The 27,542-nt window shown below is 47.2% G+C and overlaps 1 protein-coding gene across 1 annotated transcript; it reads right to left on the reverse strand.

Moving 5' to 3' along the window:
• slka (STE20-like kinase a) lies at positions 1-25,980 on the reverse strand (the record flags this gene model as incomplete). The annotated part of the gene is made up of 21 exons (XM_084458748.1): positions 1-147; positions 794-907; positions 1,987-2,112; positions 2,449-2,640; positions 2,812-2,936; positions 3,620-3,749; positions 5,522-5,593; positions 6,604-6,696; positions 9,083-9,262; positions 9,381-9,504; positions 9,911-10,041; positions 10,366-11,094; positions 11,311-11,697; positions 11,905-12,033; positions 12,382-12,463; positions 12,978-13,172; positions 13,589-13,661; positions 14,485-14,634; positions 16,408-16,456; positions 22,367-22,531; positions 25,831-25,980. 21 exons carry the CDS (start codon positions 25,978-25,980, stop codon positions 1-3), a joined length of 3,543 nt encoding a protein of 1,180 aa, XP_084314874.1.
• Between the last annotated feature and the right edge of the window lie 1,562 nt (positions 25,981-27,542).

Consider the following 27,542-nt stretch of genomic DNA (forward strand, 5'->3'; position numbering starts at 1 on the left):
CTATGAGCCTGAGCTGTGGACGAAGGGGATGGGGTAAAACTTAGAGACCCGGCTCTGGGTGGTGGGGTTAAGGCATTCGGACTCGCCGCTCATCTTGAAGAAGACTTCCTGCTCCTGTAGCTTGCGGGTGAACTCCTCCTCCAGGGCCTGCAGGGGGCAGTAGTAGACACATGGGTGTCACAATGACATCCACAGCCACATCTTACTCCTAGGTAGTTGGGGCATTCAGGGTTTATACCTCTCTGAAGGTTCATAATACATAAGGGATCGCTCCAAGACAAGTAGCCTTTCAGGAAGATAAGATACTGCTTGAAGCTACTGACCAGGCCTTGGGAGTGTGACCATAATGTGCAGATAAAGCGCATTGTGTTGCCTCTGGGTATGAAATGCGCTATACAAATAAAGCTCTGATTGATTGATTGAGATAATATACAGTAGGGTTGTATATGACTGCAATATTATATATACAGTAGGTTTAGAATAGAATAGAATGTTTAATTGCCATATATATCCAGTACAGGTACTTTGGAATGCTTGTCATCGGTTGTTCTTACAGTCCGTACAACTTATCAGCACTTATCAGTTCCTCATTCCAGTCCTACAGTAATGTAGCTAGACATTTAAAGGGGTTCCCAAACTGGCAATTTACTATCCATAGTCTAGCAGTCTGTCAATTCTATCAATTTGATCCCTCATCTACATATCCCATCCAATCATAGGTGACTGTGTCCTTGATAGAGGCAGTGCAATTAAATAATGCAATTAACATTCATGTATGTATACAAAGACCCACCTTCTTCCTGGGGCGGAGTTTCTCCCTCCACGCCTTCAGCTCCTGGCTGTGCTCCTCGTCCAGCTCCTTCAGCTTCTGGGTCTCATGCTCAATCAGGAGGTGGCACTTCTCATTCTGAAACACAGCGTGTGTGTGTGTTAGAGTGTGTATTAAGTCTGTGTGTGAGTGTGTGTACGTGTGTTTGTGTGAGAGTTTAGTTCGTCTGTGTGTATGTATGATAGTGTGTGTGTAATAGGGCTGCCCCCTGAAAGTCGACGAGTCGAATCATCAGTCGGAGACCCTTAAGTCGACTGAGAAGTCGAGCAGTTTTTTTTTTTCTCCACTGTCAAGATGTGCTTGTGGGCTAAGACCACTCCCCTGCCTTGTGATTTATACAGGACAGGCCAATCATTCGTTTTAGACCCTGGCTATTATCGTAGCTATTTGTTGTGCAGTAAAAGGAGACTTAAGACTGATATAGCGGAGGGAAGAAGGCAGGTTCCTCTCTCCCCTCCGCTGTGCGCCTAGCCTCTATGCGCCAGCAATCACAGGCATTTCCCAAATGGAATACCACAACACAAAACTGCTTTCCTAAATCAATCCTCTTATAATTAGTAAGATATCCACTGGAAAAAATATTTTTCCAATAGACAGATTTAGCTCTAACATCCGTGAACATGCTTTAAGTGACAGAAAACATTTCCTTGTTGACTGCTGCCCAATGCAGAGCCTATTCGCGCACGCTGCGAAACACTGCATAAAAACATGGGGGCATCTGAAGTAGATGGACAATGTGAGCTAGGTAATTCATGTTTAACAACTCAAATAGGCGTATTTTATTGTGCCGCCTGCGAGTTTGAGTTTAAAGTTTGACAGCTGTCCCGACTACCGCGGTCTCCCCTCAGCCTAGGGGGGAAAAAGGAGGAGTGAATGAACAAAACGTCGAATCTCTGGTCTGAACAGGCGAATCTGATTCGACTCACAAAATTCAGAGTTGCGTACAGCCCTAGTATGTAAGTGTGTGCAAGAGTGTGTGTGTGTGTGTGTTGGGGGGGGGGGGGGGGGGTCCTACCTATAGCTGTTGCAGCTCTCTGATGTTGGAGTGTTTGAGTGTGTGAATGTGTGTATGTGTGTAAATGTGCAAGAGTGTGTGTGTGTGTACGTGTACTGTATGTGAGTGTGTGTGTGTGTGTGTGTGTGTGTGTATGTCCTACCTGTAGCTGCTGCAGCTCTCTGATGTTGGAGTCACACTGCAGCTGCAGGTCCCTCATCTGGTTCTCGTGTTTCTGGTGCTGGTTCAGCCTCTCGTTCTTCTGCCGCTTGTCCTCTTGAGCCGCAAACTGACGGAAGGAAGGAAGGAAGGAAGAAAGAAAGAAAGAAAGAAAGAAAGAAAGAAAGAAAGAATGAAAGAAAAAGAGAAAAAGAAAGAAAAGGTATGCATGTACGGACGTATGTACGTACGTACGCACGCACACACGTACGTCCTTCCTTCCATCCATCCATCCATCCATCCATCCATCCATCCATCCATCCATCCATCCATCCATCCACCCATCCATCCATCCACCCACCCATCCCTCCACCCATCCCTCCCTCCCTCCCTCCCTCCCTCCCTCCCTCCCTCCCTCCCTCCCTCCCTCCCTCCCTCCCTCCCTCCCTCCCTCCCTCCCTCCTACCTGTTTGATCTTCTCCCTCTCCTGCTCCGGGCTGCCGGGGGCGGCGGTGATGCGCAGGCTCTTCTTGTACATGGCCATGCGCGTCTTGGCCTCGCCCCGCTGGATCTTGGGGAGGCGGCCTCTCTCCTGGGCCTGACGGCTCTTCATCTCCTCGATCAGACGCTGGTTGTAGCGCTGCATCTGCTCCATCTCCTACTCAACACACAACCATACACGCACAGCCACACACACACACAGACACACACACACAGGCAAGGGTCACATGCCCATAGTTGCCCGTAGTAGCTGCCGAAACGTTGTGTGTTGACGTTGACGCCTTGACTTGAGTGCGAGTCGTCCATGAATTTCAGACGAGTTTCTGACCTTCTCGTGCCTCTTGAGTAGCTGGTGTCTCTGCATGAAGTACTGGTCTTTCAGCTGCTGCTTGAGCTGCTGGTGTTTCTCCTGCAGGTGGCGCTCTTCCAGCTCCCACATGGCCGCCTCCCGGGCTGGGGGGACACCGTGTGTGTGTTAAGCCGGGCTCAGACTACAGGATTTTTGGGCCGATTTATCCCCGATTCACCCCTCCCGACAATCGGAGGAGAAATCTGGTCTGGAACGTTGGTCGGGGCCGACGTTCGGCCCAGATGATCTTGTAATGTGAGGGGTTTACAGGTCCAATCTTATACCTCCCGATCGGCTCGCAGACCCATCAGGGCGGCCCCGATAATATCAAACATGTTTGATATTTAAGATTATTACATCCCGACTTTACAAGCGAGACGGCGAGACCAGTGGTTCGTTGCTCCCTCGGGCACGATAAGATCCTATGGTGTGTGATGAGCCGTTATTTTCAAATCTGGCTGTGTGTGCTTGTTTAAGATGCGCAAGAAGAATATCTGTTAAGATTCTCCTTATGTGCATGATGTAACCCGATTTCGAAATTCGTTAGGATTTTAAATATCCTGTAGTGTGAGCCCGGCATTAGGCATGTGTGCGCCCGCCCCACGCGTACAATGTGATGAGTCTCATCTCTACCGACCGAGCTAGCTCGCCCTCAGCTCAGCTAAAGAAACGGACTACTCATGGGTAAATCACACAGGAAATGGTGTCATTGTGGTGTGCCGTATGGAATTGGCCTCCCTGGGAACATGTCCAATGTGTCCTGTCTCATGATCTCATCTGGGGTCACCTCTCATCAGCTGCTGCTTGTGGTTGAGGCAGTCCCTCTCGATGGTGGAGATCTCAAGCTTGTGCTGCTGGATGATCTTCTTCAGAGCTCCGTCCAGCTCCTGCTGCTGCTTCTGCAGGAACTCCTGCTCCTGAGGAGAGGGAGGGAGAGAGAGAGAACAGAGAGAAGGAGAGAGCAGAGGGAGAACAGAGGAGAGAGAAGACAGCAGAGAGAGAGGGAGAGAGAAGAAGACAGAGCAGAGAGAGAGAACAGAAGGAGAGAGACGAAGACAGCAGAGAGAGAGAGAACAGAGAAGGAGAGATAAGAGAGCAGAGAGAGAACAGAAGGAGAGAGAAGACGGAGTAGAGAGAGAGAACAGAGAGAAGGAGAGAGACGAAGACAGCAGAGAGAAAGAGAACAGAGAAGGAGAGAGAAGAAGACAGGGCAGAGAGAGAGTACAGAGAAGGAGAGAGAAGACAGGGCAGAGAGAGAGAACAGAGAAGGAGAGAGAAGAAGACAGGGCAGAGAGAGAGAGAACAGGGAGAAGGAGAGAAGACGAGAGCAGAGAGAGAACAGAGAAGGAGAGAGAAGACAGAGCAAAAAGAGAGAACAAGGAGATGGAGAGAGATAAGGAGAGAAAGGAGAGAGAACAGAGATGGAGAGAGAGTAGGAACAGAGAAGAGATAGACGGAGAGAGAACGGAGGAGAGAGAGAGAGAGAGAGAAGATGGGAGAAAGGAGAGAGAGAACAGAGAAGGGAAGAGAGAGAACAGAGATGGAGAGAGAGTAGGAACAGAGAAGAGATAGACGGAGAGAGAACGGAGGAGAGAGAGAACAGAGAAGGGAAGAGAGAGACAGGGAACAGTGGGAGCAGAGAGAAGGAGAGATTGTAGGAGTAGAAAAGCAGAGATGAAGAGCAGGACCCAATGGCCAGGGATGGGAGGAGAGAGGGGAAAAGGACAAGGGAGGCATTAGGAACATACTGTACAGTACGTCTTGGTTTCTTAAACATTAGTGACAGCACAGAGATATAACAGAAGATATAGCGTGTACATAATACATCCATGCCTCTATTTGTGTATAGTTTTTGAGTAATATTATTATTTGTTTTAAAAAAAGTACATAATGGAGCCTGCAGGGACATTTCACTGTACATTATACACTGTACTATATACATGTGACAAATAACAATCTGAAGAACTCTTAAGAATAGCAAGATAAACACCCCAGGAGTTCAATACAGTACAAAGCACCAGACTACGCAGAAACACACCAACTGGAGTGAATAGGAGAGACAGTCAGAAATCATGACATGATCCAAAACGTGGATGGAGCGAGGAAGAGAGAAATATGTTAAGTACAGGTTCAGACCTCTAGTTTCCATGTTTCACGACATCCAAAATGACATTCACAGAAAGCACTGAACGCACAATACGCTATTCATCAAAATGTAATGTACACTGTATGAGGTTTCTTTTGCTGAAGGAATTGTTTGTATTAGACATAGAGGTAGTTCTTGAGAAATGTGTCTTATGGAATATCTGCAGCTGTATTCATTATCTACAGAAAGTCTTTTTTTTTTTTTTACTCTTAGTTCAGCCACAAGCGCACTATGCATTGTGGTTGGACTAACCGATGCCCAGGATCACTTCGCTTTGCAAAACACGGTAGCTGAACAGGAAGTGGTGTTCCGACATGTCGTGGTATGGTTCCGTACCGAGGTGTAGTGTTAAACACACAGAGAGTAAACATCATGTAGGGTCTGAAGAGACATGGAGCAGGAGAGGAAGAGGAACACTGCACCGACACAGTGACCACAACACTCGAACACAACCACGCCACCATGCATCCATGCGCACCCCCCAGGGAGGGCGGCGTGGAGGCATGGGGGAGAGAGGGGTGTGGGGGGGGGGGGGGGACTTACATCCTGCATCTGAGCGTTGAAGAGAGCACATGAGGACAACTGAAATGACTGTATCATAACCTGGGCAACCCCCTGTGGAGGAGAGGACACACACACTGACCCAGGTCAGGGACAGGTCAGGCCACGCACACAACACACACACACCATCTCTCTATCACACACACATTCTCTCGCTTTCTCTCTCTCTCACACACACACACACACAGACACACACACACACACTCACACTCACACACTCACACACACACACACACACAACACAGACACACCATCTCTCTATCACACACACGTTCTCTCTCTCTCACACACACACACACACACAGACACACACACACTGACCCAGGTCAGGGACGGGTCAGGCCACACACACAACACACACACACACACACACACGATCTCGCTATCACACACACATTCTCTCTCTTTCTCTCTCTCTCACACGCACACGCACACACACACACACACACACACACAAACACACACACACACATCAACACAGGCACACAATCTTTCCATCACACGCACATTATCTCTCTCTCTCTCTCTCTCTCTCTCACACACACACACACTCTTACTCTCCCCGAGTTTGTAATGGAACCAGGGCGTGGTCCTTTATCATACTGGGAGCATTGGTGAGTGAAGTCACGCAGTTCAACAGGGATGCTAGGATTATGTTTATCCATTGACTGTTGTCCATTTCATGCAAGCGGAGATACAAGATGCACATACTGTCAGTCAGCTGTACTCCAGCTTGAATAAGAGCTCTCATGTTAGATTCATATCCATGCTGCTCATTCATAGACACAGTCGTACAGTACAACTACCAACAGCCTTGAAGACAAACGGGAGAACAAACATGTTCCATTTTGCCGTTTCTATGTAAGAAGGCAACTTAAGCAGGTAAGCATAAGCAAGGTGTATGTAAGGAAAGGTTCTTTGTCTGCAAGTGTGATAAAAGTACACTTGGATAAGAAAGTTAGTGTGTGTGGGGAGAAAGACAAGAGAGATTCTGGTGTGTGTGTGTGGTTGTGTGTGTGTGTGTGTAGTGTGGTTGTGTGTGTGTGTGGCAGGTGATGATTTACCTCTGCATTCTTAGTGAGTGATAGGTCTTCCTTTAAGAGTTTCAAAAGCTGTTTTCTCAAGTGTTTGGGCGACTGTCCAACGTCGTCTTTGACCTAGTGTGTGTGCAGAGACTGGGAGTTGTAAGATTTTCTGGAGAACTACATTAGGAAGTTAATATTAACTAGCCATGCAAGACCCTACCGTAGGACCCCAAAGCCCTTAGTTGATTGATAGTGCAGTTAAGTTTTGATAGTAGAGGTTTGAATAGTGATAGTGTTCCAAAGACGAGAGCATAGGAATGTTGTAGATGTTGATTACTGTAGATTCAGTTGAAAAGAGGGTTTGGTCGTCTGAAATCACCATGAGGAGTTGACCAGGGAAAGAGGTTACACACTTCATCAGAGCCGGTCAAATCTGAAGCAGCAGGTGATTAGAACCCCTAGCAGACGCCCAGGATTCCAAGAGTATGCGTTAGTCGACTAGGAGCATTTATCAGTGAAGCACATCCCTTAGGAAAAGACCCAAGGAACTAAAAAGTCAGCTAGTCACAGTACTGTACGCTAGAGTAACTGTAAATGGAATCAGCTGAGGACCAGCCCAGTAACATCATAAGACTCAGGAGTCGTCACCGTCGGTAACAGTTACTGGTCCATCTCTCTGAGCGCTCGTATTCCATCCCAGTTACTCTGATACGTGATGACATGCTTCACCAGCCTCCTCCCACAGTCACACCCAGAGACAGACACCACACCCAACTCACACGCTTCTCATTCACACAAAACAGGGGTTAGTTACATGGACACAGTACAGAGAAATACATTCTGAAGTGTAAAGAAAACATAACATTAGAACATATATAACTGATCATTTACTGTACAAAGCAACTTCTGTGATAATATACGCTATGATATCATCAGCTACAGACAGAAACAAAATGAGAGTAAATGCTATTTGGATTCTAAAAATTATGTGCTATCATATCAAGGAACCAAAATACTGTTGACAAATGGAAGCACTGTTGCCATACAGTAGTTAAGTAGCAGAATCAGAAAGTCGGTCAGTCTCCTCAGACCAGAAGGAAAGCCAAGCACGAGATCAGCAGCAACGCCAACGCCATGCCAGGCCTGGACCACGGCAACGCCCCCGTGTACCACACCAGCCGCAGTGCGCTCAGAGCCACCCGGGACCGGACGCTCGCGAGGAGCAGGGCTTCAGTACGGGAAGCTGCACGACGCTCACGCAACTGGCACAGAGCGGAGAAGCACACATACAGTACCGCACGCATCCCCAATCACCCTGCACTGCAAGAAACGCATGAGGAAGTAAATCACCCACAACCAATTGGCGAAACAAAATTTGTTTTCGCCAAATTGGTTTTGGGTGGTTTCTTTTAAAAGCAAATAGGGTCGAGGCTGTGAGAGTCACCACTGTTAGCGCAGCCCCCGTGCAAAATGAAGCTGTATGCTTTCAGGACTATCCTACAGACCTGGGTCGAAATGCTTCTTTAAACACTTTCAATCACTCTACCGTTTGCTTGAATCTGCCTGGAGTGTCAGGTGGGTGGGGTTTGCATATTTGGGAGCAGCCCATTGGTTCCAGTGTGTGCGAGACAAGAGCAATCGAGTTCAGAAAATTTGGACCCAGGTCTGCTATCCTAGTGAAAGATTGACCATGATCTGAACATCCATCATGCGTCTGTCTATAAATAAACTATAGTGTGTGTAGCACACGATGTTGCTTGGTAACAAACAGAAGCCTTACGGCACATCATGAATAAACCAATATTAAGCAGCTGACAGGGACAAAGTACAATCTGCCGGTTAACTATGATAATGTGCACAGAAACCAGGCACTCCTAGAACATTTGGACAGAATGTTTGGATGACTGGTACAGTACCGTTGATGATTGATACTAGTCATCAAGTTGTAGGCTAATACACATTGCCCTTGTTAAAGGGGAACGCCGCTGTCATAGGAAGTTTAGCTCAAATGTTGCTTTGTCCTCAATGAAACTGATCCGTACACACCAACATTTAACCGATCCGTGCAGTAGTAAGCTAGCTCCTTTTTCCTCTGTGCGCGCACCCCTTTTATAATGGAGGTCTATCGGCCTCTGCTAAAAACTATGATAAACATGCATTTTCAAGGCAGGCAAATGTTGGTGTGTACGGATCGGTTTCATTGAGGACAAAGCGACATTTGAGCTAAACTTGCTATGACAGCTATGACACTAAGCCTGTGGTGTGTTTGTACTATGCATGATGTTGTGAAGGAGATGCCTAGAAACATATCAAGCTAATGAAGTGTCGATGGACATAATCAGCATGCCAGCTCCGTCAAGCAAGCAAGCCAAACCCCACAAGCGGCCCTCAACCTCTGCAAGGCTACTTATCGCAAAGCAAATAAACCCACCACCACCACCACCACCACCACCACGCATAGCCCGCCCCCCTAGCACAACCACCCCGCAAGCGCCAGCAGACTGTTCCGGTTCCCTACCTCCTTCTTGCGGTTCTTCAGCATGTTCTGGAACTTGGCCAGCTCCTTGTCCTGCTCGGCCTTGATGCGCTTGGCCTCGTCCTTGAGGCGGCTGGTGTGGTCCTGCTCCAGGCGCTCGATGGTCTGCTTCTGCTTCCTCTCCAGGCTCTCCACCTCCTGGTCGTACTGACGCTTCTTACCCTGCGTGGAGGGGAGACAGAGGGATCGGACCTGGATCCCCTTGGAAAAGTCAACGTTTCCAAGACCAGGCTGGGTAATTCCCGCCAGCGCCAAGCCAGGCCGGGCCGGGCCGACTCACGGTGGTCTCCTGTTCGAAGCGTCGGTAGATCATCTCCCTCTGCTGCTGCAGCTTGTTGCTGAGCTGCTGCTGGGCTCGCTGCTCCTCCTTCTGAAGGAAACGCAGCTCTCTGAGCTCCTGGCGCCTGTAAACAACAGCAACAACAACAACATGTGTTGGACCAATACCAATTCCAATTCCTGTCAATACTGTGACTAGTTTCATTCTCTGAATTTACCCCCATTAGCTTTGAACCCAGGCCCCATCACAGAGGAGCCACAACAAGTGTTATAAAACCAAGAGAGAGACACCAGCCAGAGAGAACCCAGTGAGTGTTTCCACAGCCCTAATAAGGGAACACAGCACATGACAGCAACACCACATGTACAGTCTATCGCTGCAGTTCATCCATCAAGCACTTGCGCAGGGGAACAGAGAGATGTGAACAGAGACAGGGAACAGAGAGATCTGAATGATAGCTATTTCTGGCAGGGCTGTTATTTGGGTCAGCTTCCATATTTAGTTGTGCCGGAGCGACGGTCGCCGCCCACCTCAGGAACCGCAGCTCCTCGCTCTTGGTGTCGTTGTCGGAGACGATCTTGGACGTGGTCACGCTGACCTCCACGCCGTCCACCATGAACTTCCTGGTTTTCTTCAGAGTCTTCCTCTGCCGCCTAGCGTCCTGCAGAGAAGAGAGAATTGGGTTATTCCTTTTTTTCCCTTCATTTTGCGCAATGAATTGCTAATACGTTGAAATAAACAAGGGGCCTCGGTGTTGCCTCGCATCGTAGACGAGCCAACGTGCTCTTGTTGGCTTGTCTACAATGATGTCCATCCCTGTCAGCTGCAATTTAAAAGAAGGGAAAGTATGTTGTTTGCTTGAGAGGCTGCCTCGCGGGACTCATTTCAAGGAAATTAATTGAATTTGGGTGGAAGGACAGGAGGAAAAGTCGTGAAGAGGGTCTGTGTCTTTTGAGACGGAGCTCTGGTGACTGGAGAACGTTACCTGCACAGACACAGATCCTCCCTCTTTGCTCTTGGACAGGAAGCTGGAGATGCTGAGGTTGAGGTCGATGCTGTTGCTGTCGGCCGCGGAGCTGCTCCCGGAGTCAGAGTCCTTCTCCGCGTCTGGCTTGGTCTTCGCTGCGGGGCTCCCCTCGTCCGCCTTGGTCTCCCTCTCCGTCTCGCTCTCTGGGACAGCGACGGTGTCCCGGGATAGGGCTGCTTCCTCAGTGACGGCCTTCTCCTCCTCCCCCTCCACGGGTTTCTCCTCCCATGGTTCGACAACACCAGCGGCAATCTCTCCAAGTTCTGCTCTGGGTCCGTTCATGGAAGCGGCTTCTTCAGGAACGTTCAGCGGTTCCTCGGGCTGGTTCTCTGTCTCTTTGGCCGGCTCCTCTGGGGAAGACGGTTCCTCCAGGACCTCTGCGTGGCTCTCCTCAGTCTCCTGACCGGGCTCATCGTCCACAGCCTCTTTATCTACGGAGACCGCCGTGGAGCTCTCAGATGGGTCTACCTTGATCTCTGAGTCTAAACTAGACTCGGCATTGACATGGGAATCCACGGTGTCAGTTTCTCTATTCACTTCGGGTCCTGCGTTTTCATCTGTGTCCTTGTCCACATCTGTGTTTATGTCTGCTGTACCGTCCGCCTCTGGCTTCCCTCCTGCTTCTGTCTCCTCCTCTGTTTCTTCTTCTGTCTCCTTTTCAGGAGCTTCCTCTGTCTCCCGGTCAGGCTGTGCGCTGACCACTGTTGATACAGGCTCTTCTGAGGCACTCTCAGGTTGGTCTCCCCCTTCTGTCATTTCAGGCTCCTCTGTGCTTGGTTCCTTTACCACCTCCTCCTCCTCCTCCGCGTTCAGTCCTTCATCTGTTACCTGCAGAGATCCGTCCTCCTCCTCTGTTCTCTCCGTCTGTCCCTCTCTCTCCTCCTCCCCCGTCTCCTCACTCACTATCACAGGGATTGGTGGGTGTTTTATGTCCAACGGTGCTTCTGGCGGTGTGACTGAAGGCGCGCCGCGGACGTCGTCCGCTCTTGGCTCTGGCCGGAGCTCGGTGGCTTCCTCCGCGCTCAGGTCCTTGGGTTCCTCCGGCCCGGCAGCCAGGTCCTTGGCGCTGGCATCCTCGGGCGCCCGGTCGAGCTTCTCCTCCTCTGCCCCGTCATCCTCGCTGGCGCCCAGGCCCCCGTCGGAGAGATGGTGGCTGGTCCGCTCCTCCGTGGTCCCGGGCTCAGTCTTCTCTGTGACCGACTCCAGAGCGGAGGGGGTCTGGGGGACCTTATCGTCCTCTGAGCTGGCCATGCTGGTGTCTGACAGAGCTCGCTTGTGGCCAGGTACCACCTGGAGAGAGAGAGAGAGAGAGACAAAGACAAAGAGAGAGATAGATAGAGAGAGAGAGAGAGAGAGAAAGAGAGAGAGATACAGATTGTTATAAAACTAGCTGTTGAGCACTTTCATAAAAACAGCACAAACGTGCGAACTTCAGGACGGCACACATAGTTTGATCGACTTTGCCTCCATTGCAGTTTCGGGATGTAGAGCACGTACCAGAGAGCCCTCGCTCTCCTCCTCCTCCTCCTCTTTGCCTTCTTCGATCTCCTCAGTGACCTCGGCTTTGGCCTCAGCGATCAGTTCTCTGAGCGGCCTGTTATCCGCCACACTGCTAACGAACGGATGCTGCTCGGAAAGAGGGAATCCAAGATGACTAAAGAACAAAGAACGTTACTAGCCGTTGGTTTGGCTAGCCCACGCCTTGCTGTCAGCTGATGGGGAACTTTAAAATTAAACACAAACCCCAAGTTAAACTTCTATTTTAACAATACTCAAGCCACACCATTGTCTGCTATACCATGACTGGAATAAAATACTGTAGTATTGTCAGCATATACATACTTGTAACCGTGGAAATAGGACATTCAATTTCGAACACTACTTTATTTCCTATACACTATACTCTTGGGTCAATCCTCAGCATAAAAATGACTAGTCTCTTTTTTTAACAGAGCGCAAACATGAGTCGCCCACCTGTAGGAGTTGTGCAGTGTCCCACCTTTTGTCCACATTCTTATCCAGCGCCTTCCTCAGAAAGTCACGGAATTCAGGTGACCTGCCAAAGACGACCAGAGCCTCAGTTTGAACTCAAAACTACATCTATAATCAAAACTACATCTATTACTTCATTACTGAAACACGTTGAGGATGTCTCTTAAGATCAGAACTGTCAGAGCTGCATGAGAGAGATGGTTGACATTTCTGACCCTTTATATCCTTCTCCTTCATGTGTTTCTGTTCAATGTTCGTTCGATGTAACAGCAATGTGTTTTATACTTTCTGGAATCAGGGCACTCTCAAAAAAGAGGTCCAGGTCTCAAAGACTCAATGAATAAACGACCAAAAAATAAATAAATCAGTTAATTAATGAATCTTAAGTAGGGGAGTCACATCTGCCCTTTCATCCAAACAGAAAACCTGTGTAAAGCAGCCCGCTTCCTGTGTCATCTTCTTCAACCCTATGTCTCACTCTGTCTCCGTGTCTCTCTCCACATTACTCATCCTTATCGACTCGTCATCCCCGTCATCCCCGTCATCCCCGGCCCTCGGGGATCTGTGTGAGCGCTCACCAGCGGGAAGGCTGCATCAACGTGGGTGGGTCCGCCTTGGCTATCTTCAGCAGGACCCTCATGGGGTTCATCTCGTGGTTGGGGGGCTCGATCTGCGCCATCTCGATCAGGGTCACCCCCAGGGACCAGATGTCCGCCTTGTAGTCGTAGGGGCGGTCCTTGGAAGTCTCGCACATGACCACTTCCGGGGCCATCCTGGAAGTACCAGGAAACAGAGAGGTGAGGTCACCCACTGTGTGTTGTGACGCGTCACTGTGTGTGTGTGCGCACTTAAAAAGATGTGTGTTTTGTTGCATGGCCGTATGCTACAGTATTGGCTGTACAATATGAAACATGCATAGCTGTGATGTGCAGGTGCAGTGTGAGGTGTGGCGGTGGAGGCGGAGCCTTCATGGCGAGTGAGAACGACTGTGTGAAGAAGAAAAGCAGTATCTGGAGCTCGGGTCAGAACCACGTCGGTGCATTCACCACACTGGAAACTTTCTCATTTGGGAGGAATGAGCGTGAAATCCCGGAGACAAACGATTACCCCACAGCTGCGACGAGCTTCCTGTGCCATGGTTAACCCCATTGAAACGTTCGCCCAGAAACCCAGCCAACGCACGACTCACCAGTACGGAGTGCCAATGAACGAGTCTCTTCTCTGGAGGGTCTTGGTGTTTTTAGCTGACACCCCAAAGTCAGCTGGAAGAACAAATTGATATAGATACACTTAATAATCATAGAGATACAACAAATTATCAATAACATGATACAAAAGCCTATAATGTTTCCAATGGTATTACATTCTATCATAGGTGTTGCACAGGCCTAGTATTACTAACAGTAATGGTGCAGTATCGCAGATAAGATTCAGTCATGTGAGCGAGGTACAGACGCATCGTTATTGTATCCATAGTGACTGCCTGCTAATGTCATCCTGGAAACTGCAGCTGAAATAGATGCAGTCACTCCATCTGTTAGCTCATCCACAATACTGTACATGACATAACCAAGGCCCTGTTTATTTCAAAACCGTAGCTTCCTCAATCAGATAGAGATCTGATATATAACAGTTATTGTTTTAATCTTCCACAGTCCCCCGCACATGACAGTATACAGTAGGTGATTTAACTACACCTACCTGCAAACTATTATATGATACTGTACCTAGCTTTTGGAACACAGATTCTGGGTTTATCCGTGTGGGATTCTCGACTTAGAAATGGGAAACTGAAACTTTTCAAGTAGCCTAAAGACTATTAGGAATGGCTCAGCTAGAGTGTTGAGATGTGTCTTTATCCAGACATTGTGAACAGAGAGGCCTGGAGAGGAGAGGAGACAGGAGAGAGGAGAGAGGAGAGAGGAGAGAGGAGAGAGGAGACAGGAGAGAGGAGCCAGGAGAGAGGAGCCAGGAGAGAGGAGCCAGGAGAGAGGAGCCAGGAGAGAGGAGCCAGGAGAGAGGAGCCAGGAGAGAGGAGACAGGAGAGAGGAGCCAGGAGAGAGAGAGGATAGTAGAGAATCGTACCCAGCTTAACGTCTCCCTCCAGAGAAAGCAGAATGTTGCCAGCCTTCAGGTCTCGGTGGATGACCTTGTTCTCATGGAGGTACGCCAAGGCCTCCAGGGTCTGCTTACACACCACACGGATCTGGGGCTCCGTCAGGGGCCTCTCCAGCTCTGCAAGCACCCACGCGCACGCACGCACACACACACACACACACACACACACACACACACAGTTAAAACACACACATGCATGCACACACGCACACTCACACAGTTAAAACACACATGCGCGTGCACACACACACACATAGTTTAAACGCACACACAGGCATAAACAGGCACTACATACTGTATATACTGTATACAGAGACAGACAAGACTTTTCCCTTCACGTCATGTCATCAGGAAGAACGGGTCACAGACTACCAGACGATGACACGCCCAGTGATGATATGAAGTGTATCCCATAGCAACAGACCCCCCCCCCCCCCCCCCCCCTTCTCCCAGACGCTAGCCTGGAGCAGCCGCCGTGATGAGGAAGTAAACTGCTGGTGGTGAGTCACACCGCCCTGGTCTCCCAACAGAGCTGCACCAGCTCCTCCTCCAAACCTCAACTGCCACTCAGCCCGGTCAGCCCGCCCTGATCTCGCAGGACTCTGCTCCACTACCCGGACCTATGGATTCAGCAAAGCTAACGGAGGACATGATACACTCTTTGGCCACTCTATGCACCCACTATTGTATTTGTACTTACTTGTTTTTGCACTTTTGCTTCAGCACTAGGTTAAGCTCTTAGATGCTTGTTTAAAAAGGAGGTAGTTCCTACACTTCAGATTTCTGGTGACTTGTAGTTCTCTTGACTACCTACTGTATGTTGAATGCACTTATTGTAAGTCGCATTGGATAAAAGAGTCTGCTAAATGACTGTAATGTATTGTAATCTGAGCGTCCCATATCTGTGATCTCTTAGATGGTGCATCTGCCGTTAGCCCATATGCATCATGAACTACTTACTGGAAACTGAAACACATGACTTCTATTTGGCTAGTAAACAAGGGTGCACTGCTGCAGAGCAAGAGAACGTTAGTCAGAATGAAAGTCGTGTGGTTTGTCTTATCTCAGAGCTTCGGGTTACAGTCACAGAAATAGGTCACGTGTCACAGTCACATCATAAACGTCACTCACTTCAGGGTGTTTATGGTGTGTTCGTTTATAACTGGGAGGTGGCAAATTGCGACTTGCTACTAGGAATTATTAAATAAAACGCCGCATGAACTCGCACTTCCTCGTCGCAAATTCGGATATGTTTTTCAGCCCCCAGTTGCTCGAATGCACTAGATATAACTAGGTAACTGTGATATAATGGTATATAGCTCAAATGCACACAGGTCAGAGGTAGGTATTTTGGCACTTGCGACTTGCCACCTCCGACCACAAACGAATGCACCCTTATTACACATAATGAAGTAATGATTCAATCCATTGACATCTATCAACAATGGTGGGTGCGGTAGGTAGTCCAGTGGTTAGAGCATCTGACCAGTAGCCAAAAAGTTGCTGGTTCAAGACCGCGCCTGGCCACTTAAAAATCATTGCCTATTGTTGTGCCCTTGAGCAAGGTACACCAACACTAGCTCAAAACATTGTAAGTCGCTTCAGGTCTGCTAAATAACTGTACTGTAGAAGTGTAGCCTTCTAAAAACGCCCAAAGAACACCGAGAGAAAGTGCTGAGGGATCAGAACCGGACTAGCCACTCCTTGAAATCTCAGCTATGATAATTACACACTATGGCCTCTCCTGCCGGGAGGAGGAAGAATATTATTTTTTCCTGAATATTCTACACTTTTTTTCCTGGATTGGATTAAAAGAAAATGACTCTTTCCTGGAGGAAAACTGGAGAGACTCCATAATCTTCAAATCCTGGTTTTGTAAATAGTACTCACCCAGCATGACTGCATCAACTGCTCCACCCCCACAGAACTCGATCAGAATCTGAGGAAAGAGCAATGGGAGTCTATGACTGACAATAAGAGTGCTCATACAGGTATTCTCAATGAGTGAATGCGAGTGTTCTTTAATGGTACTATATATTCTCTATGAGTGACAGAGTGTTTTATACTGGTACTCTCGTGACTACTGAGAGTATTATTTAATGGTATTCTCCAACTGAGGGTATGAGTCTGTCTGAGAAACATTTGACAACAGCATGTTCAATGGAGAGACAGTCAGTGAGGTTAAGCAAGGCCTTTAGTAGACACAGATCAGCACAAGTGATTCTCTCTTGCAATACAGAACAGGCTGATGAGGCACAAATGTTTTATTTAATTTGATTGGCAAGTGAACAGAGGACAATACATGAATGATAATGGCCCTGCAAATGCATAGTTTGATTAATTAATAACCATGCAGTTAGTATCACTGACACTTTCATTTCTAAATTATGCTAGCATTCAAGCTTTTCAGGAAACGAGTCATTGATTCCTGTGATGCAATGTGACCACAGTATTTCTATAGTGAGTGGATGTGGAGGGAAACTGATAATCCTAGCTCTGAGGTCTGATCCAGATGTTTCTGAGGTCTGATCCAGATGTTTCTGAGGTCTGATCCAGAAGGCTCTGAGGTCTGATCCAGATGGCTCTGAGGTCTGATCCAGATGGTTCTGAGGTCTGATCCAGATGTTTCTTAGGTCTGATCCAGATAATTCTGAGGTCTGATCCAGATGTTTCTGAGGTCTGATCCAGATGTTTCTGAGGTCTGATCCAGATGGTTCTGAGGTCTGATCTAGATGTTTCTGAGGTCTGATCCAGATGGTTCTGAGGTCTGATCCAGATGTTTCTGAGGTCTGATCCAGATGGTTCTGAGGTCTGATCCAGATGTTTCTGAGGTCTGATCCAGATGGTTCTGAGGTCTGATCCAGATGTTTCTGAGTTCTGATCCAGATGGTTCTGAGGTCTGATCCAGATTGTACTGAGGTCTGATCCAGAAGGTTCTGAGGTCTGATTCAGATGGTTCTGAGGTCTGATCCAGAAGGTTCTGAGATCTGATTCAGATGGTTCTGAGGTCTGATTCAGATGGTTCTGAGGTCTGATCCAGAAGGTTCTGAGGTCTGATCCAGATGGTTCTGAGGTCTGATCTACTGCTGTTTCTATATGGGGAGACCCTGGCCTAGCCCTGTAACCTAGCCCAGTGCAACCTAGACCCTAGTGTAGATCTAAAAAGGAAATAGTAACATGGTTGTACAGCATTGGTATATAGTATCTAATCTAATGTGACAAACATCACTAAATATGTAGTTAAAATTAATATTACATTATTTAAAAATCCTTTTAGAAGCATCTTTAAGACTTTGGCAGTGTATTAGATGATGCCATGGTGTCCAGAGTTAAATTAGTTTGCGAGATCTCAGTCATCTGTGGTAATTATTTAATTGACCAATGTTCTGCTTCATCATGTACTGTAGTCCTCTGATTCAGTCAGTGTGGAACAGTACCGCATGTCCTCTGTGAAACACACTTTGAATCCTGGAGTCCTGAAGATGACCACCTATTGTTTAGAATTTACCACTACTTTTTGGAATGTTTGCAGATAGGAGATGATCATGTCAGACCGCGGTCATATCTGTTTATGGTTTGAAGGTAAACTCCATAATCTTCTCTTCCTCTGTTATCAGGGTCAGGGGAGTTTATTTGAGTTGAGAGCGTGTATTGGAATGGTATACAGTATTTGTTAGGGTCCTGAGGGTGAGACCTCCCTTTTTAGAGAATGCTTTCACGGATAACGCTTTCTCCCTTTGCAAAGAGTTAAGAATAAAACATGTTTATGCTGATGGAGAAACATGGTTAAATCTTTCTTAAGAGTTTATTAGAATATTATCCACGACAGATCGCAGCTGATGTAAGCTACATTACCACCACGTCCATGGAGACCTCACCAGAGCATGTCAGTCTGCAGCCTGAGTATCAGATGATGCACAAAATCAATCCAAACCCCCTTCAGAGCAACCCCCACTCAGTGACCCCTTCTGAGCAACCCCCACTCAGTGACCCCTCCTGAGCAACCCCCACTCAGTGACCCCTTCTGAGCAACCCCCACTCAGTGACCCCTTCTGAGCAACCCCCACTCAGTGATGGCAACAAAGACCACAGAGAGGGTGGAATTCTCCATTATGTAACCGATCATATCAATATTTCATTCAATTCAGCTCCTTGCACAAATGAATGAATGCATGAATAAATTGAATGAATGAATTGAATTAAATATTTACTGAAGGGAGGTAGGTAGGTAGGTAGGTAGGTAGGTACATGAACATCCCCTGCATGTGAAAGGCAGAAGTAATGGACATGGGGGGCATACTGCATATACAGCTCTGAATTATTCATGAGCACTTTCTCCCGCCACTAGTGCGAGTCCATTATCCTCTATAGATGCAGCCTCCTCAGGGAGGGAGTCACATGACACCACCTGGATGTAATTGTTCCAGAGTGCTCTTCATACACCGAGAACCAGATCCACTGACAGGGTTCTGACGGTATTCAGGACAGTCAGGGTTCTGACGGTATTCAGGACAGTCAGGGTTCTAACAGCAGGCAGTAGGATACTGACAGGGTTCTGACAGCAGGCAGTAGGATACTGACAGGGTTCTGACGGTAGGCAGTAGGATACTGACAGGGTTCTGACAGCAGGCAGTAGGATACTGACAGGGTTCTGACGGTAGGCAGTAGGATACTGACAGGGTTCTGACGGTAGGCAGTAGGATACTGACAGGGTTCTGACGGTAGGCAGTAGGATACTGACAGGGTTCTCACGGTATGCAGTAGGATACTGACAGGGTTCTGAGAGTAGGCAGTAGGATACTGACAGGGTTCTGACGGTATGCAGTAGGATACTGACAGGGTTCTGAGAGTAGGCAGTAGGATACTGACAGGGTTCTGAGAGTAGGCAGTAGGATACTGACAGGGTTCTCACGGTATGCAGTAGGATACTGACAGGGTTCTAACAGCAGGCAGTAGGATACTGACAGGGTTCTGACGGTAGGCAGTAGGATACTGACAGGGTTCTGACGGTAGGCAGTAGGATACTGACAGGGTTCTGAGAGTAGGCAGTAGGATACTGACAGGGTTCTGACGGTAGGCAGTAGGATACTGACAGGGTTCTGACAGCAGGCAGTAGGATACTGACAGGGTTCTGACGGTAGGCAGTAGGATACTGACAGGGTTCTGACGGTAGGCAGTAGGATACTGACAGGGTTCTGACGGTAGGCAGTAGGATACTGACAGGGTTCTCACGGTATGCAGTAGGATACTGACAGGGTTCTGAGAGTAGGCAGTAGGATACTGACAGGGTTCTGACGGTATGCAGTAGGATACTGACAGGGTTCTGAGAGTAGGCAGTAGGATACTGACAGGGTTCTGAGAGTAGGCAGTAGGATACTGACAGGGTTCTCACGGTATGCAGTAGGATACTGACAGGGTTCTAACAGCAGGCAGTAGGATACTGACAGGGTTCTGACGGTAGGCAGTAGGATACTGACAGGGTTCTGACGGTAGGCAGTAGGATACTGACAGGGTTCTGAGAGTAGGCAGTAGGATACTGACAGGGTTCTGACGGTAGGCAGTAGGATACTGACAGGGTTCTGACAGCAGGCAGTAGGATACTGACAGGGTTCTGACGGTATGCAGTAGGATACTGACAGGGTTCTGACAGCAGGCAGTAGGATACTGACAGGGTTCTGACGGTAGGCAGTAGGATACTGACAGGGTTCTGACGGTATGCAGTAGGATACTGACAGGGTTCTGACGGTAGGCAGTAGGATACTGACAGGGTTCTGACGGTATGCAGTAGGAATTGAAGATAGTTTATTAGGATCCCCATTAGTTGACACCAAAAGCGACTAGTCTTCCTCAGGTCCAAAAGCACACATAGCATGCATGCAGCGCACTATACTAGGGATGTGCACAACTCACATTTTTCATAGTCGAATAATCAGTGGGTGGTATGAGCAATTAATTGATTAATTTGAATGAAAAAAAGTGAAGACCACAATTCCATTGATTTTGATGCTGTAATTTACCCCCCATTCCAATCAATAGAGCGCTACAGAACAGATGATGCACGACATTAGTTCAGTTCAATTTAAATATTTTTTAAAGGATGTGTTTATTTGAATGACCACCATTTAAGATTTAATCTCTGGTCTGAATGGGTAGGCTATGTTTGGAAACGCTATCAGCTACAGCTTTCTAATCCAACTTGTCTTTTTACAGTTTACCAAGTCTTTGTACAATAAATCCATAATGATATGATTTCGTTTGTGGTCATTTATCACATTTTCATGATGATAATAGTCCTTGTTTACAGGCTAATGTTTGGCTATCCGCCTTATTACCTGCCCAATGTAGTAGCCTAATAGAATTGCCATAACATCTCCTTTCTAGATCTAGGCTATACAGTAACACTAGGTCACCATTTCCATTTGAAATTGATTAACTTATTTCGAATATCATTCTCGTTCTGCTCCGCGCAATGCGTTCCTTCGACTAGTCCTTAACTATAAGAATCTCCGTTTACTAGTCGATACATTTTTACAATGATTAGGCTGGACGTATTTTCTATCTCAGTCGACGGCTGAATATTTATTTGACAGCCCTTGGAAAGCCCCATGGAACATAGGCCTAATAAAATGACCCGCGGTAAATGGTAAATGGACTGCACTTATATAGCGCTTTTCCACCTTAGCGGCACTCAAAGCGCTTTACAATGGCCTCTCATTCACCCATTCACACACACATTCACACACCAATGGCGGTAGCTGCCATGCAAGGTGCTAACCTGCTCATTGGGAGCAATTTGGGGTTAGGTGTCTTGCTCAAGGACACTTCGACATGTGGACAGTCGGGGCTGGGATTCGAACCACTGACCCTTCGATCATTGAACGACCCGCTCTACCAACTGAGCTACAGCCGCCCCTAGCGGTAGATGCGGTCGACAGGACCGCGGTTGTGCGGTTAACCGCAAACCGCAACAGCCCTAGTACTGGTGTTGCTGCTGTGTGTATCTTATCTTCTATCACATTCGCTAACCTGTCGCTCTTTGAATTGTTTGTGTAAGTCGGCATGTCTGTCTGCAAGATGCTTTTCCAGGTTGGTCGTATTGGCTCCCTTGGTTTGTATAGATTTGTAGCATCGTTTACAGATGGGCTTTGTAATGTCCGTGGGCTTGCCCTCACTGTCGGCTCTGTAAGCAAAATATTGCCAGATTTCGCTGCGCGCATCAGCTTTATCGACAAGCTGTGGACGGTTGACATTTGTACTTGTAGCCATCTCAGGTTAGCTACCGTCCTCTCGAAGATGCCGCGTGCTCGCTGCAGAGTGACAGAGCGAGGAGAGAGAGAGAGCGCACACCCACACACACACATACTGCCCTGCGACTCGGGGATCTTGGGAGAGAGAAGCAGAGCGGTATTAGCCTACAAACAAACACGGCTTCAATGTCGCATGAACGCAACTCGGCTCTTATTAAACACTGTCTTTCTTAAAGTATCGATACTTTAAAGTTGGGTATTGTACCGTTTTTGACGACAGAGTATCGTGGTACTTTTCTAGTATCGATACACCGTGCAACACTAATGTATGTATGTATGTATGTACTTATGTACGTATTCATCTATCTATCTACCTATCTATCTATCTATCTATCTATCTATCTATTGACTGACTGAGGACGCTTAGGGGTTGGGTGGGAAGATGGGATTGAAGTAAAATGTGGATGACATGGCGGAGGTGAAGAGTGTGTGAGGTGCCCTTCACATCTCTGAGCATGTTAAGTGTTTTAGTTATCAGCGTCCCCTGGTTTCACGCCAGTGTGATCTGAGCCAGCCAGCTTTTCCAGACGGAGGTCACTCACCCACAGCTTGCTGTCGTAGTAGAAGGCGTCCAGCAGCTTGACTATGTAGTGGTGGTCACAGGAAGCCAGGATGTCAATCTCCACCATGTAGTCCTCCAACTCCTCCTCGGTCTTGGTGTCAATCACCTTGGCAGCGGCCAGGACGCCCGTGTGCTTGTTCTGGGCCTGGACACAACGAGACCGGGGGAATGAGACTGAGCACTCACACAACAGCACAGAGCCGCTTTCAAGCAAACCCTCAATGCAGTTGAGACCATAATGTACGTACTGTAGGCCCTTTTGTACACTGAATGCTTCTGAAAGCATTCGGCTGGCTGGGCTATCAGCCTGGCTGTACTGTTACAGGCCAGACGTGCACTCCTGTCATAACTTATCAAATATAATACTGTTGTGAAAAGGTCACCGCCATTTTGGAGAGGAAACGTTTAGCACCGAAGAAGTTTATGGTGGCACAGCTGAAAGCAATTTCCTAAAGGTCACAGCTTTCTGTAAATGTATTTCATGCTGACAAAGGGGTGGGGGGCTTATATTTGGAGAAGAAAGAGGTTCTGAGGACATAATATTCCCATTTGTGGTCAAGACACATAATTGTCTGTTGACCTACTTAAATATCGACAGAACGAGCCTCTCTCACCCTCTCTCTTTCTGCATCTATCTTTTTTGCCTAACTGTAAATTCAAAGTAGAGTTAGCCTAACTGTAAATTCAAAGTAGAACTACATCAACAGACACACACACATCAATCCCCCCCCCACCCTCCACCCACACACAGCAAAAGCCTGAGACTTGCTGAAGAGGAAGAGGTTAGCGCACCTCATTTCCCTTCAGACTAGTGCTGTAGCAGCGCTCCTATTCTGGGCTCAGCTTTGGGCTTAATGTTTATGGAAACAGGCACAATCTTATGGATGGTTGAGGAAAAGAGGGGCGTGTAGCCAACGGCTCTGTACTGTATGTGTCAGATGTTATATTTACACATTTTTTTGACGTCACACACATTCAGTCACCGAGCTCCGGCCAACGCCTGTCCAAGCCTTTTCCACAGACACAGCCTGTGTGTTGGTTCTATCTACAATATCCAGGCTACTAGGCTTAAGCCTTACTGATAACATGGTGTCCCATGGAGTGTAAGTATTTACCTTCACTGATGAAGAGAGAGATACAGTATCTAACCTACGGTATGACTTCTGGACGTTTATTTTGGTCCACTAAATACCCTCTGTGCTAGTTCCCTTCAGAGAGTTAGGTCACAATAGGAGGCACACTGAGGAGCCATCTCTGTGAGAGCGAAATTTAGCTGACCAACCTCTCCTGAACCTTGGCAAAGCAAAACAAGGACACTGGCAAGACCCAATCAAAACAAGTTGGGCTGCCGTGGACACTAGCCAGGCATTGCAATAATAGTCTGAACAGTTAGCTAACCCACACGAGTCCCACCCCATAACATGGAAAATCCTCTCTCACATTATAAAAGAGAAGGTGGTCAAACTATGTGCTCAAACTAGCTGGGTGAATGGATGTTAGCACAGGTTGTGCTAGCGATAGTCTGACACACAACTCTGGCATGCTTTTGCCCACACACCCACTTCAGAGGTTAGCTGAAGCTTCACCCCCCTTTCCCCCCTCCTGCTTTGAGAGCAAGTGATTGGGGCAGAAGACAAGGGATCACCCGTGACACTGCTCAGGCAGCGACACCAGCTGATTCACACTCTGTCTGTGCTCCCACCCCCCGGACACAGCCACCACATGGCGAGAAATAACTGAGGAAATATCACCAACATGAGGCCACCAGCAGTAAGCTAGAGGTTTGCTTTTCTTATCATCGTCCAACTGCTATCATTAAGGGCTGTGGTGTCTCCTGGCTTTCATCTCTGCCTTCTAATCAGCTAATGAAGTCTGGGGAGAGCAGACAAACAAACTCGCCGGTCAATCAGCTAGGCCTAAATTATTCGATCAGATTAGTTCCAGAAAAATGGGAGAGAAACAGCCAACACTACAGCTCACTCTGGCTGCTCTAAGGGACTCCTGACCAATGGAACTGCATCTAGGCAGGCGATATCCATGTGTTTTCACCAAACATTGTTACCACATGCATGAAGAATTCTCCTTATGGTTGTAGACCTACAAATCTGTGATGTAGTGAATTTATCATGCATCTAGTCCACCCTGCTACTTCCCCATTCAGATACAATCAATGAATGAGTCAGCAAACAGCTGAATGGTGTTTCTGTTTTCTTGATAACTGTCTCAAAGATGACCTCGGTCTGTTTAGGATGAAGAAAACCTTGAGTTACAGACTACCAGCCTGATAGTGTAAGAGCCATAATGGTTTTTTCAGTTTATATGTATGTTTTACTTTTGTTAAACCTGCACATCTTCCTTTGATCAATGACATCACTTCCTCTAATTGCTATGGGGGTGTGGTTTCAGCTATTGTCTATTTCACCTGTTCAGTTGTGTGGGGGGATACAAACAGACAAAGGGGGTTAGTAGGCTTGGAAACTTTCTGTTGACCGTTGTCATCACATTTTCGTTTGTTCATCATTATTTTTTGTACAACAATTATTTTGTCAGTATTTCGTTAATAGTAAACACTAAACTTTCAGAGTCAAGTATGGAGTTATTTGAGCAAGTTAGTAACGAGCCCACTTCACACAATCTTTTCTCCCCTGGCTCTGTAAACAATGTACCTGTTCACTGGTGATGGCCCATCCCAGTTCCCACAGCACTGACTGATGAGAACTGCTTATGAAGGACATTCTCCCACACTGTACGTGTCCTCAAATATAATAAGACAACCTTATTAATTGCCCTTGGGAAATTCCGTTCCCCATCCTCATGTCTTCACAGTAAATTGGCAACTCCTCACATTCCTGTGTTGTGAGAGAACAACCTGAATCTGAATTGACTTTCTGTCACCGTTTACCTTCTTCCATGGGGAAGTTCCAGCAGCTGCTTGGAGAACTGCTGGAACCCTGTTATTTGCACCTGAGGCTAAACATGTAATCCAGGCCCTGTTTACATACAATGTACTAGAAGAGCCACTTCTTAATTTCATTTGACCAACACCAGCAGTGACAATGACAGCACCAGCATGTTATAACAATGTAATTATCTAGGCACAGCTACATTCTATAGACATTCATATGATTTGCCTATGTAGGCTGTTGAGACAAATTTCATGCATCAGTCACCACAAATCAAGTTGTTTACTAGGTAGGTAGGTAGGTAGGTAGGTAGGTACTTTATTGAATATGACTTATTGGTTCACGATGATTAGTAACATGACAAAATGGGATGGGTCATAGTGAGATATTAAAATAAACAGTAGGCTAATTGAAAAGCCTACATGGGCAGTTGTTTACCCAAGGACTTGAGTCGAACGTTACACAATCCAGGAGGACATCAGTGTATATGTAACATCCAGAGACTCGTGTGCAGTTATGGTTATGAATCAAAATTGCCTACCTTGTACACCTTCCCAAAGGCTCCATCTCCCAGTTCCCCAATAACCTCCCAGATCTCCTCCGGGTTCTCGTCCCTGTGGACGTGTTCATACTGTTTCTTCTTCTTCTCGGGTCCCAGTTTGAATATTTTTCGAAAATTGAAAAACGACATCTTGACTTGCTGATCCGAGGGTTCTCCTCTGTTATTTCCGTAAAGGGATATTATTCCAGAATACTATGCCAAAGTGTCCATCGAGTTTGAGAACTGTGTAGGATCAGTAGGTCGTGGTAGGAGTTAGACTTCCATCCTTGATAACCTGCCTCCATCGAACTCGCAACATTGTAACAGAATTGCTCATCGATATGTCTAGATATCGATAGTTGGTCCAAACCAAACTGCACAAGAAGGGCTTCAAGATGGTTACAATGATTCACTAAACCCTTACATGAAACATCTACTAGATATAAGATATTTACCGGCTGTTTAAGTAGACTTCTTGAATTGCTCGGATGAGCATCAAGGCTAACGGTGACGGCGGCTCTTTCAGGAAACTGCTCATTCGCAAGCCACGGCCATTCGCGTAAGACAAAAGGTTCATTCGTTTTGGTTTAACCGGACACTAGCATCGGCAGTGCCCGCCGTGTGACCGCACTCCAGACCGTGAACCTCCTTGCCCCAGACTGGTAAGCACGCCACATAAAACTGGTAGCCTAGTTCCCAATGGACCAGAACGGTGTATCATCAATGGGCATCATCCGTCTCACGTCGAATAATGCCTAACCAGAGAGGGCCCGGTAAACCGCGGGGCGACCCCGTAATTCTAATGGAGCTTACTTTTTTGTCGTCACTGGGAGGAGAAAAGAAACATGAGGATGATGAAGTTAAGAAACGGCTATGGCTGCGGCTGCGTTCTATTCCAGAAAGTTGTTCTCTCGTTCCCTATCTCCTTCCCTCACAGAGCTGAGACGACAGTGAGCGACAATGTGTGACCCATGCTTAAACCAACCAGATCATACTGGATCTGTGAATGAGAGTGAAAGAAAGGCAATGGGAGGAAACATCTCCGGAATGGAACAATCCTCGACTGTCCTGAGCTTGTGAAATAAGCCCTCATGGTGGTGAATGATATTTTACTGTAAAGCCTTTGAATAAGGCTATTGATGACTTGCTCTCTTAATACATTGCAACATTGGAAGATGGTTTTTAGCCGTAACGCCTGTTCAGCTCAGTGTCCATAGCCTATCCTGTCGTGGTCAGATGACCTCTGGACAGAGTGGACAACGCAGTTGTCTGTTGTCTGACCGGTGGTGACACAACTAAGAATGAAGCTACAATTTAAGCCTGATTATTATACTCTTTTCACAATGCTATGCAGACATCAACCGAAAGACCATGTCTACTATTGTCTTCACCAGCACAGTTTCAGAATCAGAATCAGTTTATTGTCCAGATAGTTTACATATACTAGGAATTTGCTTTGGTCAATGGTACATTAGACAGGGTGCAAGGACACGACGGGACAGTGCAAAAACAGGACAGTACAAATGAGCAGTGAAAAATACATAAAATATTACAAAATCATATGCGGTGAGTGTATACATTATGTGTACAGAGATGTGTGTGTGTGTGTGTGATGTTTTTATATATGCAAAGTGTGTGCCATTGTGATGTGTGTGTGCAGTGCGATAGTACAGTCAGCAGTCCTGTGCAAGTACTGCGGAGGGGGCGGAGTC

The sequence above is a fragment of the Borostomias antarcticus genome (assembly GCF_949987555.1).
Source record: "Borostomias antarcticus genome assembly, chromosome: 25".
In the NCBI taxonomy this organism is placed as follows: Eukaryota; Metazoa; Chordata; class Actinopteri; order Stomiiformes; family Stomiidae; genus Borostomias; species Borostomias antarcticus.